The 12,104-nt window shown below is 45.6% G+C and overlaps 1 protein-coding gene across 4 annotated transcripts in view; it reads right to left on the bottom strand.

Moving 5' to 3' along the window:
• Positions 1-12,104, bottom strand: part of GFRA1 (GDNF family receptor alpha 1) — a 204,780-nt gene that overhangs the window by 58,615 nt on the left and 134,061 nt on the right. For all 4 annotated transcript variants that reach the window (XM_076009762.1, XM_020280702.2, XM_020280708.2 and 1 more), the window contains one exon: positions 6,343-6,679. In XM_076009762.1, the coding sequence (XP_075865877.1) occupies positions 6,343-6,679 (337 nt within the window). The remainder of the gene's footprint in view (positions 1-6,342; positions 6,680-12,104) is intronic.

Genomic DNA, 12,104 nt, shown 5'->3' with positions numbered 1-12,104 from the left:
TCTGCTCCTATATCCTAGCCCCTTTTCTAAATCTATTCATGTTTTAAATTTATTCATTCAACAAATATTTAGTAAACACCCTTCATGACATCTGTCATGTTCTCAAATTCCTGCCCTGTTCTCAGTGGCCACTGCACTGGTCCCTTCTCAGTGTCAGTCCCTGTAAGAGCCTCCTAACGGCCTCCCAGCAGCCAGCCTCCCCCACTCCGACCCTCCCCCGCACTGCTCCCACCCAAGTGTTCTCTGATGCTCTCCTGAACCCTCGTCGGATGAATCCAACACTGCAGCCTGGCACTGGGGGCCCCAGTGTCTTATGTCACACTGAGTTTTCTCCCTCTGCCTCTAGGGCAGTCCCCAGTCCCCTGCTTCCCACCCCCACCATCATATCCCCCCAAAGCTGAGCTTCCCTCCTTCTGCTTCCCTTCCCGCTTCTCGGGCCCCAAGGTGTCACCCAAATGTCTCTCAAGCCACTCCACTATGACAGCCCTCCCCCAAAGAAATACAGGCTCCCTGTTTGGGTTTCCTGGGCAGATTCAATTCCATTCCTTTCCATCCGCTTTCACACTCAAAGACGGTAAAAGACAGTTTTAGTGCCAAGACCCCATCTGTCCACATGGATCCAATAATCAACATGATATGCAAATGCAAAGAAAATGAGTCCCTGATTCTGTCTCTGGGCCAAGAGTGGCAAAAGTGACTTTTGGAGGATGTGGGCAGGTGAGGGAGGAAGGGGTGAGGGAAAGGAGGCAGAGACCCTGAGCTTGGACAGGTGCAGGGAGAGGGCCAGGTAGAGAGAGGGAGGACCAGAGTGAAACTAGACAGGAGCTTTTTAGTGACAGGCTCCAGCAGGAGCAGACAAATGGCTTCACACCCGCCGCTGCCAAAGGAGAGATAAGGAAAGTGATACAAGGCGACAAGATGGGGCAGGTTGTAGCTGGCTCCTGCCTGATTCACGGCTCAGGTTACCTGCGAGGCTGAGCTGCCGGCGCTGCTGAGCGGTGCTGAACTGCCACCCATCACCCCATCACCCGGCACAGGCTGGGAGCGGAGGACGGAAGAGCCAGCAAGAGGATGTCCCTCCCTGCCTGATGAGTCAGAGAAGACCAGAGCGGGTGTCCGCAGATGTCAGGGGAGATCCTTGCTCCTTTCTCCAGGTCTTGATGAATCAACTGCAGGCACACAGAAGCCCAGCGACCCCCAGGGCAGACAGGGTGGCAGGCAGCTCATGCAGGTGGGGCGGATTAAAGACGAGCCGTTCAGCTCACTCTGAATGCATTGCTAAAGACACTCGTGTAATCATCTGAAATGAAAACTGCTCAAATGAACTGGAAAATGTTTTACTTGTATTTTCTCATATTCCCGAACCTTTCCTTCCATGGTTCAAAAGTTTGCATTGTCTAATTGCTGATTTCCATTTGTGAATGAATCGGCGTAAAATAAAATTAAGTGCCAAATTAATCTACCCATCTAGTTTTAGGCATTAATTATCCTCTGAGCCGTTTTCCCCTGCACTTGCTGCATGTCAAGACAAGCCTGGATATGGTGATATAGAATCCAGTTTTCAACTCAGGAATTTAAGCTCAAGCAGTAGAGGATGTCCTTGATCTCTAAGATCCACAGTTTATTGCACAAAAGGGGTCTGATTCCAGGCAAATGAAACACATTTCTCACCTTTTAAAGGTGCACTAATACTGTCAGACCAAATAAGCTACTGGAGCAGAGATTTGCTGCATGGTTTTGTGACATATTTCCCCAATTGCCACAATCAACAAGTTAACAATACATTTCCTCTATGTATGATGGGGTCACCCCCAGTGTGGCAAACGCAGGGCTGCCTTTTTGGAAATTGCACGTGCTGTTCTGGAGCTGTGTCAAGGGAGACGACCTGGGTTCTGCTAAAAATCCCCCAGGCCTCCAGGATACAATTATAGGATCCTCAGTCCTTGGGTAATGGTGGAGCCATGTACTTGGTGACTTGATCAAAGCCACCACTCTTGGAGACTGTGGGGACAGACAGTTGGACACAAGGAGAAGCAAGTGTATCTCCAGCAGGGCCAGAAGAGCCTTGGAGACAGAACCCCCACCCATCCCCTTTATGTATGTATACATTTCAAAATACGAAAGAGGACCAAACGCTTTTGTTACGTGGATGAATTGTATAATGCTGAAGTCAGGGCTTTTCGTGTGCCCAATGCCAGAGTACACTGCACCTAATACATAAGTTTTTATCTCGCATGCCCCTCCCATTCCCTTTTGAGGTTCAGCATTATCAGAATCTTTCTAAAAGGAGAGAGAGATCTTTGACCCAGCACTGGTGGCCAAAAAAAAAATGCAAATGCAACATTCTATTCCACCTAGGAACACCCTGGCAGGAGAGGGAGAGTTTGGCTGCTGGTGTTCAAGGGGGAGGGCTGGCTCTGGCTGGAACCCCTGAGAATGCAGCCCCCAGGGCAAATGGCCATGCTTTGGGAAAGCATGGGGTTTCCCAAAGGGCTGCATGTGTAAGTAGGAACTAAGGGTCGTTCCTCTGGTGTTGAAGGATGTAGCCTTTTCTTGCACGTGCAGAATGGCCAACGAGGGCAAGGCCACCAAACCACCAAGCACACCCTGGACTGCTCTCAACAGCAACGCCATGTGCCAGCAGCTAAAGCCACAAGGCCAGTAGCAAGTGCATGCTGGGGGCACAGGGAAGGTGCTAGACATCCTGGTAATGAAGAATAGCTGAGGCAGCTGAGAGATAAATTACAAAAGCAAGAGCAATATGTGCAGCACCTTCAGCCTGTGCTCAAGTGCTGAGCTTATTCTGCACGTCAGAGTTTGGGAGAAAGGAGGTAAGGTGTAAGTTTAAATTACGCATATAACAATTTGCACCAGGAATAAAGGGATATGCTTCCACTGAACCAAACCCAGTCCCGACATCCTTCCAGGCCCTAAGAAAAGCAACCAGAGGAAAACTGGCAGGGAGACACTGCTTCAGAGGAGGAATGTGAGCCTTTTAAATTTCACTGCACCCTTCTAATAATACCACTGTGTTTGCTTTTCTGTAGACAAGCTTGGAGGCCCAACCAGTCAAGCCCTGACTCCCCAACCAGCCCAAGAGGAAAGGAACCTGTCAGCTTTCCTAAAAGAGAAAAGGAAAAAAGAAAAAAAGTGTCAAGGAAAAGCTCTTGTTCCTTCTCATCTGAAGGCGGAAGAGAGACAGGTTTTGTGCAGAGGCACCTTTGGACCCTGGGGAAGGAACGCTGTAAGGCCTGAGTTGGCAAACATTAAGTTCAAGGAAAATTTAATGAGCTTGAGCAGCTCTTTGATAGTCGCTGATGTTACAATGGAAATGGAGCATTTGAAGGTGTGAGTTTCGAAGAATATGGTTTTTAGGAAGCAATTTTCCCTCTTGCCATCCCCTCCTGCCATCCCCTCCCTTGGTCGCTATTCAAATGAGGCTGTAAGTCACCACATCAGTGACAGGGTGAGGGTTAGAGCAACTGTGACGTGAGCCCCGCAGAGCCCCCAGGTCCAGCTAGTGCCAGCTGCTGCTCGGGGCAGTGACAACGCCGGCCTCACCGAGATGCGCCGAGAAGGGATGGGGGAAAGACATAACATTAAAGACAAGATTAATAAAATCTGATAAAAGAAGACACCACTAGCCAACCTAGCAGCTCAAATTACATTTGCCACATCTGACAGGGAGGGGTAATCATGAGTAATAAGTCCAGGCTCGGAAAGAAATTATGGGCTAAATAACTTAACAACGGGCAACACCAGGGGAAGTCACTGATTCACCTTCCAAGGGAAGACTCAAGACAGGGTACAAAACCCATCCATCACACTGAGACAAATTTCGCTTGGTAGAGCCCCAGAACAGCCTAGATCTGATTCCCAAACAGCCTCTGGGTTCTCCCCGGAGCCAGAAATGTGACAGCAGCGAAAACACTGCTTCCAGGCCACCTTCCAGCCCAGGGGCCTTCACCCCGTTGTGGTCGGGCACAGTCAGGGAGTAGGGGAGGGCTCTCTGCCACCCGTGTGCATTTCTGCCCCATCAGCTGGGGCCACTCCCTGCCATCAGGGGTGTCTCAAAGTTTCTGGAAGCTGTCCTTCCTCAGTATAAGGCCTCAGTCTGAGGCACTGGATGGTACCCAAACCTTCTGGTTCCTCCTGTCACCTGCCCGAGAGCCCTCCAACTTCCTGAGTCTCACTACAGCTTAGCAGGAAAGCCACCTGGTCTAAGGAATTCAAACCAGCCCTCCAAGGAGTCTCTCTTTTTAGAAGAGCAGGTCAGGGAATGCAAGTTATCTGCTCAGCACGGGCTTTCCATGTGTGTAAGAGGGGTCCCAGACTGTCTCTGGCCCACGTGTGTGACATAAACCTGGGAGGAGAGAAGCAAAAGGCTCGGTCACCACCACTGCCTCTCCCACCTCCCAGCCACTGTTCCACGGACAGAGGGCTCCTCCTCCCTTCATCTGCGTCCCGCACGGCTCCCCATCATGAAGCAGGACCAACAGCCATCAGTGGACAGGGTGACATCTTATTGTAGAGGCACGGAGGAGCCATCTGGTTTTAAGGCAAGTAAGACCCTAGAAACTCAGCACTGCTCGTGGGAGGAGGATCCCTTCTGCTCAACGGCTAATGGAGCCCAGGAATTTGGGTTTCAGATCCAGGGTCTTCAGAATTTTTGCTCTCTCCCACCCTGGCACCCTGAGCAAAGCGCTCCCAAGCGTCTCCTCCGTGTCCTGCTCCTCAGCCACGTCCCCCTCACCTCATCCATCTTCGCAGCGGGTGCTGTGATCCCTGACCGATCTGCTTCCCCGGTTACCAGCTCGAGGGCCTGCCTCTCTCCCTAGGACTTTCTGGTACCCCCATATCTGTCCCAGCCCATGGCTAAGAGGGTCGCAATGCACCAGGGCCTTGGCAGTGAGCAAGAGTCCCTGGAGTTGCACTGTTGGAACACCTGCCGCCTCCCTCTGCTCACGTGACGCTTGGTCACCCGAGTCCTTCCCATACAGCAGGTCACCTGCTCCCAACTTGGAAAAAGACGGTGGAGGGACATTATTCTCAGAAAAATCAGAAAATCTACATGAGAGTGTTATACTGATAACAAGGACTTTCGCTTCTCTCTGGTCATTACTGGAGCTGGTTTAAGGAAAGAAGGGGACCCCATCTACCAGAAGAAAAGCCAAATTAACCAGAAACTCAGCTAACCGGAATCTTCAACACCTTAGACATATTTTCCTGCTCTGAGCTCCTTAGAAATGGGAAGCCTATAAGGAAACAAGCACATAGTCACTCGCTCTTCTACTTGTCCACCTGTTTAGCATATATTGAGGGCACAGGCTTTTGTTAAAGATGGTACTGAAGGCTCCTGGCCGCCCCTGGGTACAAAGCACAGGTGTTGTCCGACACGATGTCCCGTCCAAATCCCCAGCCCAGGATCCAGCCCTGCTCTTCTGAAGGAGGCCCCAGCACAGCTTCAGTCTGCAAAGACTCAAGTGCCCGCTTACCTGAGTCTACTTGCTTCCACCAGCAACTGAATCTAACCCTAAGTTCTAGAAGGACACAGAAGGTCGAATTGTTAACAGTGATCGCTTGAGGCTTGGGGGCCAGTCGAGCAGAGGGAAGAGCCACTTCCTCTTTTCACTCCATCTAATTTGAATTCTATATTGCTTTTTTTTTCCTTACACAGACAACGCATCCATGGACTCCTTCAGACATTAAAATAAATCCAGAAATGGCCAAAACCAGAAAGGAAGTGAATGTTTTCAACAATGCAGTCCTGGTTCAGCAGGGTTTCTGATGGTGGCTGAGATTTGGGAAAAGAGCTGAGTGGGAAGCTGCCCACTCTTCACAGCCACAGAATGGCAGAACAGCCCCAGGCCTTCTCCTCACCAGGGCTGGGCGCTGCTGATCCCTCTCACTGGTCTTTCCCAGTTTTTGGTCCCTGAAGGTCAAGAGTCTCCATATCTCCAGCCAACTCCTCTCCTGACTTAGCCCTGGTAACCTCTGGCAGCCCCTCGGGACTTGAGGTCTGGGCCTCAGGTCACCTCGCCCCAGGTGACCCTCTCACCTGAGAGCTGCCTGGGAAATGCAGCAATGTTTTACCTCATTCCAGCACCCTCAGAGCATTCCCTCGGTTAAAGACAGGAGCCTTCCCCAGTGTGAGGGCCCAAAACAGCTTCTGAAGAACCGCGTGTCAGACACAGCGGTCAGATTTTTCCCAATTCACTCACACAAACTGACCGCCCTCCCTCCCCTACCCTGATAGAAACACAGAAAACCGGAGCTTGGCAGATGAAGCAGCCACCAAGGCCCTCCCGGCCACCTTATTAATCATGCGGCTGCGGCACTTACCTGCAGATGTAATTCGTCTTGCAGGAGTCCTGCAGGTTCAAACAGTTGGGCTTCTCCCTCTCTTCGTAGGAGCACACGGGCACGATGGTCTGTCGCCTCCGCTCCGTGCACGCGATGTCCCGGCAGGAGCAGAAGAGCATGCCGTAGCTGTGCTTGGCCGGGACCTTGTCGAAGAACTGCCGGAGGGCCTTGTGGCACTTGCGGCGGTTGCAGACTTCGTTGGACATGCTGGTGGTACAGGGGGTGATGTACGCCGACCTGTACTTCTTGCAGGTGTCGTCGAGGTTGCAGGCCTTGGCCGCGTCCAGGCAGTTGTTCCCCTTGGGAATGTGCTCCACTGCAAAAGCAGAGAAAGACAGGCATGGTCACTGTGCTCGGCGCCGGGTCTGCTCAGGGCCACTCTGTTTTAATTGAGATCTTGCCATTGACCTGGCAATGTGGGCAGCTCTAGAACTTAATGAGTTTTGAAGCTAATAACTTAATGACTTCATGACAAGGAGAAAGCGTTAGGAGTGCAAAAGCTGGGAGTCCACTGCAGCACACAAGCCCCCTCGTATTCCCTTAGATGTCTAATTAAGAGGTGGTGCGTGAGCCCAAAGGCGTGCAGGCACCTGCCCGGCCACATGCAAACAAGGCAACAGGAGAGTCAGCTTCCAGCTCCTGGTTGGTAAACTGAAATTAGGACAAAGGAAAAAAGCAACAAATTACATACTTGTTCATGATACAGTATATAAAATGATATGCTGGATGCAAGTATAATTGCCATACAATCCTCCAGGAATATAATTATGTAATAAATGCATATAGTACATGCTAATTACTATATGATTATAGAGTAATTACATGGTTATTTGAGCCCAGAAGACAAAATATTATGCCAGTCTCTCTAAACAGGAAGAAGCAACTACAACGAAGCTGTATTTAAGTTTTAGCTCACAGGCCATTGGAAGAAAACCAGAATAAATCACATAAAAATCTGCAAACCTCAATTACCACTTAACTTACCACACACAACATGTGGGCTCTATGAGTATTGAGGTTTCAGATTAGAAAAAATTCAGCCAGTTTTGGATAGAATTTCAATGGGTTTCCAAACCCCGGGCTTCAGGAACCTCACAAAGCATATGCTGCCTTCTGCCGCTGAGCTCGTGCTGCCAGAGAAAGCAGTGCTGTCGTGCCGGGTGGCTCCTGTGCTGTCCGGAGCAAGAGCACGGTGAAGGTGAAGGTGAAGTGCATTGGGTGACGGACAGGCAGGCCAGGGCCAAGCCCAATAGGCAAAGTTAAAACGATGAAACAACAAGGGCGGGGTTAAGCCAGATCCCCATTCCAGAGGTGTTTCTGCAGGGAGAGGGAAGTGCTAGAAAAACCTCCCAGAATTGACTTATAAGGTTGCCTGTGGAATATTGATCATTAGATATAGCAATGACCCCCTGGACAGAGCAGGGAGGTGGCAGCCAAGCACCATACAACTGTAGGATTAGACACTCCAGCAAGGTCCTCCTCAGGCCTCAGCTGCTCCATGGCTTCTGGGACTCCCTTCCATTTTGTTTGTGTGCCCTTAGTCCTTGGGGGCTGGGAAGGCATATGGGGAACTGCCAGAGGCTAGAGAACTGACAAGACAGGAGAAGGGGCTGGGTGGGTGGGACTGGAAGACAGGCCGGCGCATTCACTGCGCATCTAAAGGGCACAGGGTATGTTGTTCAAGCCGAACAAAGATGAAAACCTTGTAATCCGAGAACACATGGATAAACCTTGAGGACATCATGCTAAGTGAAATAAGCTAGTCACAGAAGGACAAATACTGCATGATCCCACTCAGAGGAGGAATCTAAAATAGTCAAACTCACAGAAGCAGAGTGGAATGATGGCTGTCAGGCGTGAGGGGAGAGGAACATGGGAAGTTGCTATTTAAAGGGAATAAAGTTTCAGTAATGCAAGATGAGTAAGTTGTGGACGTCTGCTCCTCAATACTGTGCCTGTTGTTATCAATACTGTGTTGCCCACTTACAGATTTGTTACGATCACACGTGAAATGTTCTTACTACAGTTTACACAATTTTTAAATAAATGAATAAAGGGCATACAAAACAAGTCTGACATTTCAGGGAAAGAAAAACTCTCCCTTTCTGCTGAAAATGTGCCTTGCTTTAAGAAAACCCAATATGCAAACATCTGAAATCACAACAGTATACTCTGGCACCACGAGCCATGTTTTACTGTTCCCTGGGTTCATGTTTCTGCCTATGGCATCCGAGTCCAACACATTTACTGCGGAAGGCAATGAACAAGACATTCAGCCCTTCTTGGGTGAGCAGTGCAAGAAGTTAGCAGCTGCACATCCATCCCTGCTGTTTTAATAAGCACACCTGGTACTGTTTCTCCATCATGCTCTTCCCAACTCAGGACTCAAGGAGTGAAATATTCACTATGTGCCCTAACATGGCCAACAGGGCATCCAGGCCATGATGACACTTCTAGTCTTCTCCTCTTTTGAGACTTCTAATATGTGCTGTTGGACCCAAGGGCAGTGATTTACATTCTTGAAGCCCTACAGTTCTCTAGATTTCTAAGTTATGCATTTTTGATGATAATCTAAAATAAGTTAATATGCCCATATTCTGGATCATCTATATTAGGCTCATCCAAGGCTGGATACTGGTACACAGTTTCACTATCTGCATTACCATTTGCATTGGTGTAGAATGGTACTTTCTGGCCTCAAGCTAAAAAGGAAAGAAAAGATGCACAGAGGAGGATTAATACTTATATGATGTGGTCAATGATATACGAATAAATAGATCATGTAAGTTCAAATGGAGAAAAAAGGCTGAAGAATTATATCATCACACGGCACCAGTAACACAGGCTGCCAAACTCAAAAGATCACTTGCTGCAACTTACGTTCAGACGGTAAGCGCCAGTTAAGTTTCAGCAAAACAATACCATCCCTTACACTAAATTGTTATTAGCCTGCATTTCTTTGTTTACAGAGTTTTCTTCATGATTTGTGTGTGTGTTGCTTTTATTGTGTAAAAGCAAAGAAAAAGCACTTATAGTTTTATGTATAAATTTTTAAATAACATTATAATAAAAATAATAAAAATCAACACATGACATTCAGGAAATTTCTTTTTCTCTGAAAGTAGTCCACAAGCTTATCCACAAGCTTTAAAAAATTGGCCTAGTGTATACTTTCTTTGTTATAATAATATTAGCTGCTCTTTTAAAGTTGTTAAAACTTTTTGTTTCTGCATGGGAAAACTAAATATTGTAAAGATGTTGTTAACATAAATGCAGAGATTTGAGACAGTTCTAATGAAAAGCCCTTTAACCTTAGGGACACCTCATTTTGCTGCTTGTTTCCCAGGGTCAGTGTGGAATCACACAGACTTAAGTTAGCTGCCTTCAGGAGGTTTTATACAAAAATCCCACTGTCTGACTTACACTTGAATTGTAGACATCTCTACTCTATATCTACCTCTGGTTTGCACAAATATATTCAACTCCCCTTCTTCCCCCCCTCTCCCATTTTAGTAGTGATGTTTGGATACAAGTCTAACTATATTTTCTTATGTATTTAAAATTAATTGATTTTAGTCATGAGTAATAATAAAATACTGTTTTCATCTTTTCTTCTGCTTTTGAACTTAAAAGAGTGTGTTCCGGTTGTGTCAACTGCAAATCCCTTTGTTCCCTCCATTTATGTTTATACTTAACTATTTACTCTGTCTTATGTTGGAGCTTTTAGGAAAGAGAGAACCCACTGTTTTTTCCTGTTTGAGTTGACACTATAATAGAAGGTAAACTAATGATTTATCTAAGAGATAATGATTTATATAAGTTTTATGTTTTTGGTTACTAATAGTACCCTTTTGTCTACTATGCCTTTAGTGGGTTATTACTGATGTTTATGTATTTAAAAAAATATGTTGTCATGCCTTTAAAAAATATATTACTGAGTACGGTGGTGTCACCTGTGGTCCTGGCTACTTAGGAAGCTGGGGCAGGAGGATAAGTTGAACTCAGGATCCCACACTAGTCTGAGCAATGTAAACGAGACCCTGGCTCTTACAAAAGCAAAACAAAACTATCTATCTATCTATCTATCTATCTATCTATCTATCTATCTATCTATCTATCTATCTATCTATCTATCTATCTATGTCTCTTGTGGGACTTTAGTTTTAGTAGGCAGAATTCTAAGGCCCCAAGACTCGCATCCATATAACCCCTTCCATTGAGTATGGGTAGAACCTATGATTACAGTGGGATTTAACTCCTGTTGTTCAGTCACAACCACAAAGATGAAAGATTTAGCAGTGGTAATTACAGTTGCCCCTTGAACAACATGGGTTTGAAAAAAAAATAAAAATAAAAAAAAATAAAGTTGTTAAAACTACATAAGCTATTAATTAAATTTTTCACAACGTTATGAAAAAGAAAAGTAATGTTTTAAAGGAAAAACCTTGTACAATGCTTTACCATGAAATACGATTGTGGGAACAGAGTGAACCATGTTATGTCTAAACCAACTGCTCAAAGTTTACTTCATTTAGCAATGGACATGACTTAGCCTCATTTTCTGCTGATTCTGTTTTCATAGATAGATGACCCTTGCCAGAGCACCATCTCCTTACTATTATTTCAGAGCCTGTGACAAAAATCCAGAATGGACAACCTGGAATATTCAGAGGGGCAAAAAATATTAATTTATTTCCAGTTCACAGTTCAACATGTGACTTCTTTTTTGTTTCTGACTGTCATTCACACAAAACACTTTTATGGCCCATCTCAACTTGACAGACAAGGCCCAAATATCAGAAGAAAATAATAAACACAGATCTAAAAATCTTCCCAAAATTTGAGTAAATTACATTTAGCAATATGTTAAAAGAATAATGCATCATGACCAACTAGGGTTAATCCTAAGAATGCAAGGTTGGTTTAATATTTAAAAATTAATGTAATTCATCACATTTAACAGTATATAGGAGGAAAACCATATGATTAATTCAATAGACAACAAAAAAGCACTCAACAAATTTGGACACTCATTCATGATACAAACTGTTCCACAAACTATTAATAAAAATAGAAAATAATCCCCTAAATCTGATAAAGAGCACCTATGAAAAACCTATAGCTAAAATCATATTTCATGGTAAAATATTGACTATTTCCACCTAAGATTAAGAACAAAACATTCCCATTTTTACCACTTATAGTCATATTGTACCAGAGGTCCTAGCCATTGCAATAAGGCCATAGAAAGAAATCAAAGAAAAGAAGACATCTATATTTGCAGATGACTTGGAAAATCCTTAAGAATCTACAGAACAACTACTATAACTAATAAGTGAATTCTAGCAAAGTCAAAGCACACAAAGGCAATATACAAAAATTACTTGTACTTTTTAAAATTTTTATTTTTATTTATTTATTTTTATTTTAGCATATTATGGGGGTACAAGTGTTAAGGTTACTTATATTTCCCATGCACCTTCCACCCTCAAGTAAGAGCTTCAAGCATGTCCATCCCCCAAATGTTGCACATCTTACTCGTTGTGGTTGTATATACCCGTCCCTTCCTCCCCTCTCCCACCCTCCCAACACCCGATAAATGTTACTCCTATATGTCCACTTAGGTATTGATCCGTTAATACCAATTTGCTGGTGAGTACATGTGGTGCTGGTTTTTCCATTCTTGAGATACTTCACTTAGTAGAATGGGTTCCAGCTTTACCCAGGAATATATAAGAGGT

The sequence above is a fragment of the Microcebus murinus genome, chromosome 14 (genome assembly GCF_040939455.1).
Source record: "Microcebus murinus isolate Inina chromosome 14, M.murinus_Inina_mat1.0, whole genome shotgun sequence".
NCBI classification, from domain to species: domain Eukaryota; kingdom Metazoa; phylum Chordata; class Mammalia; order Primates; family Cheirogaleidae; genus Microcebus; species Microcebus murinus.
The sequence above is the reverse complement of the archived record's forward strand: the minus strand, read 5'-3'. Positions and strand labels throughout refer to the sequence as shown.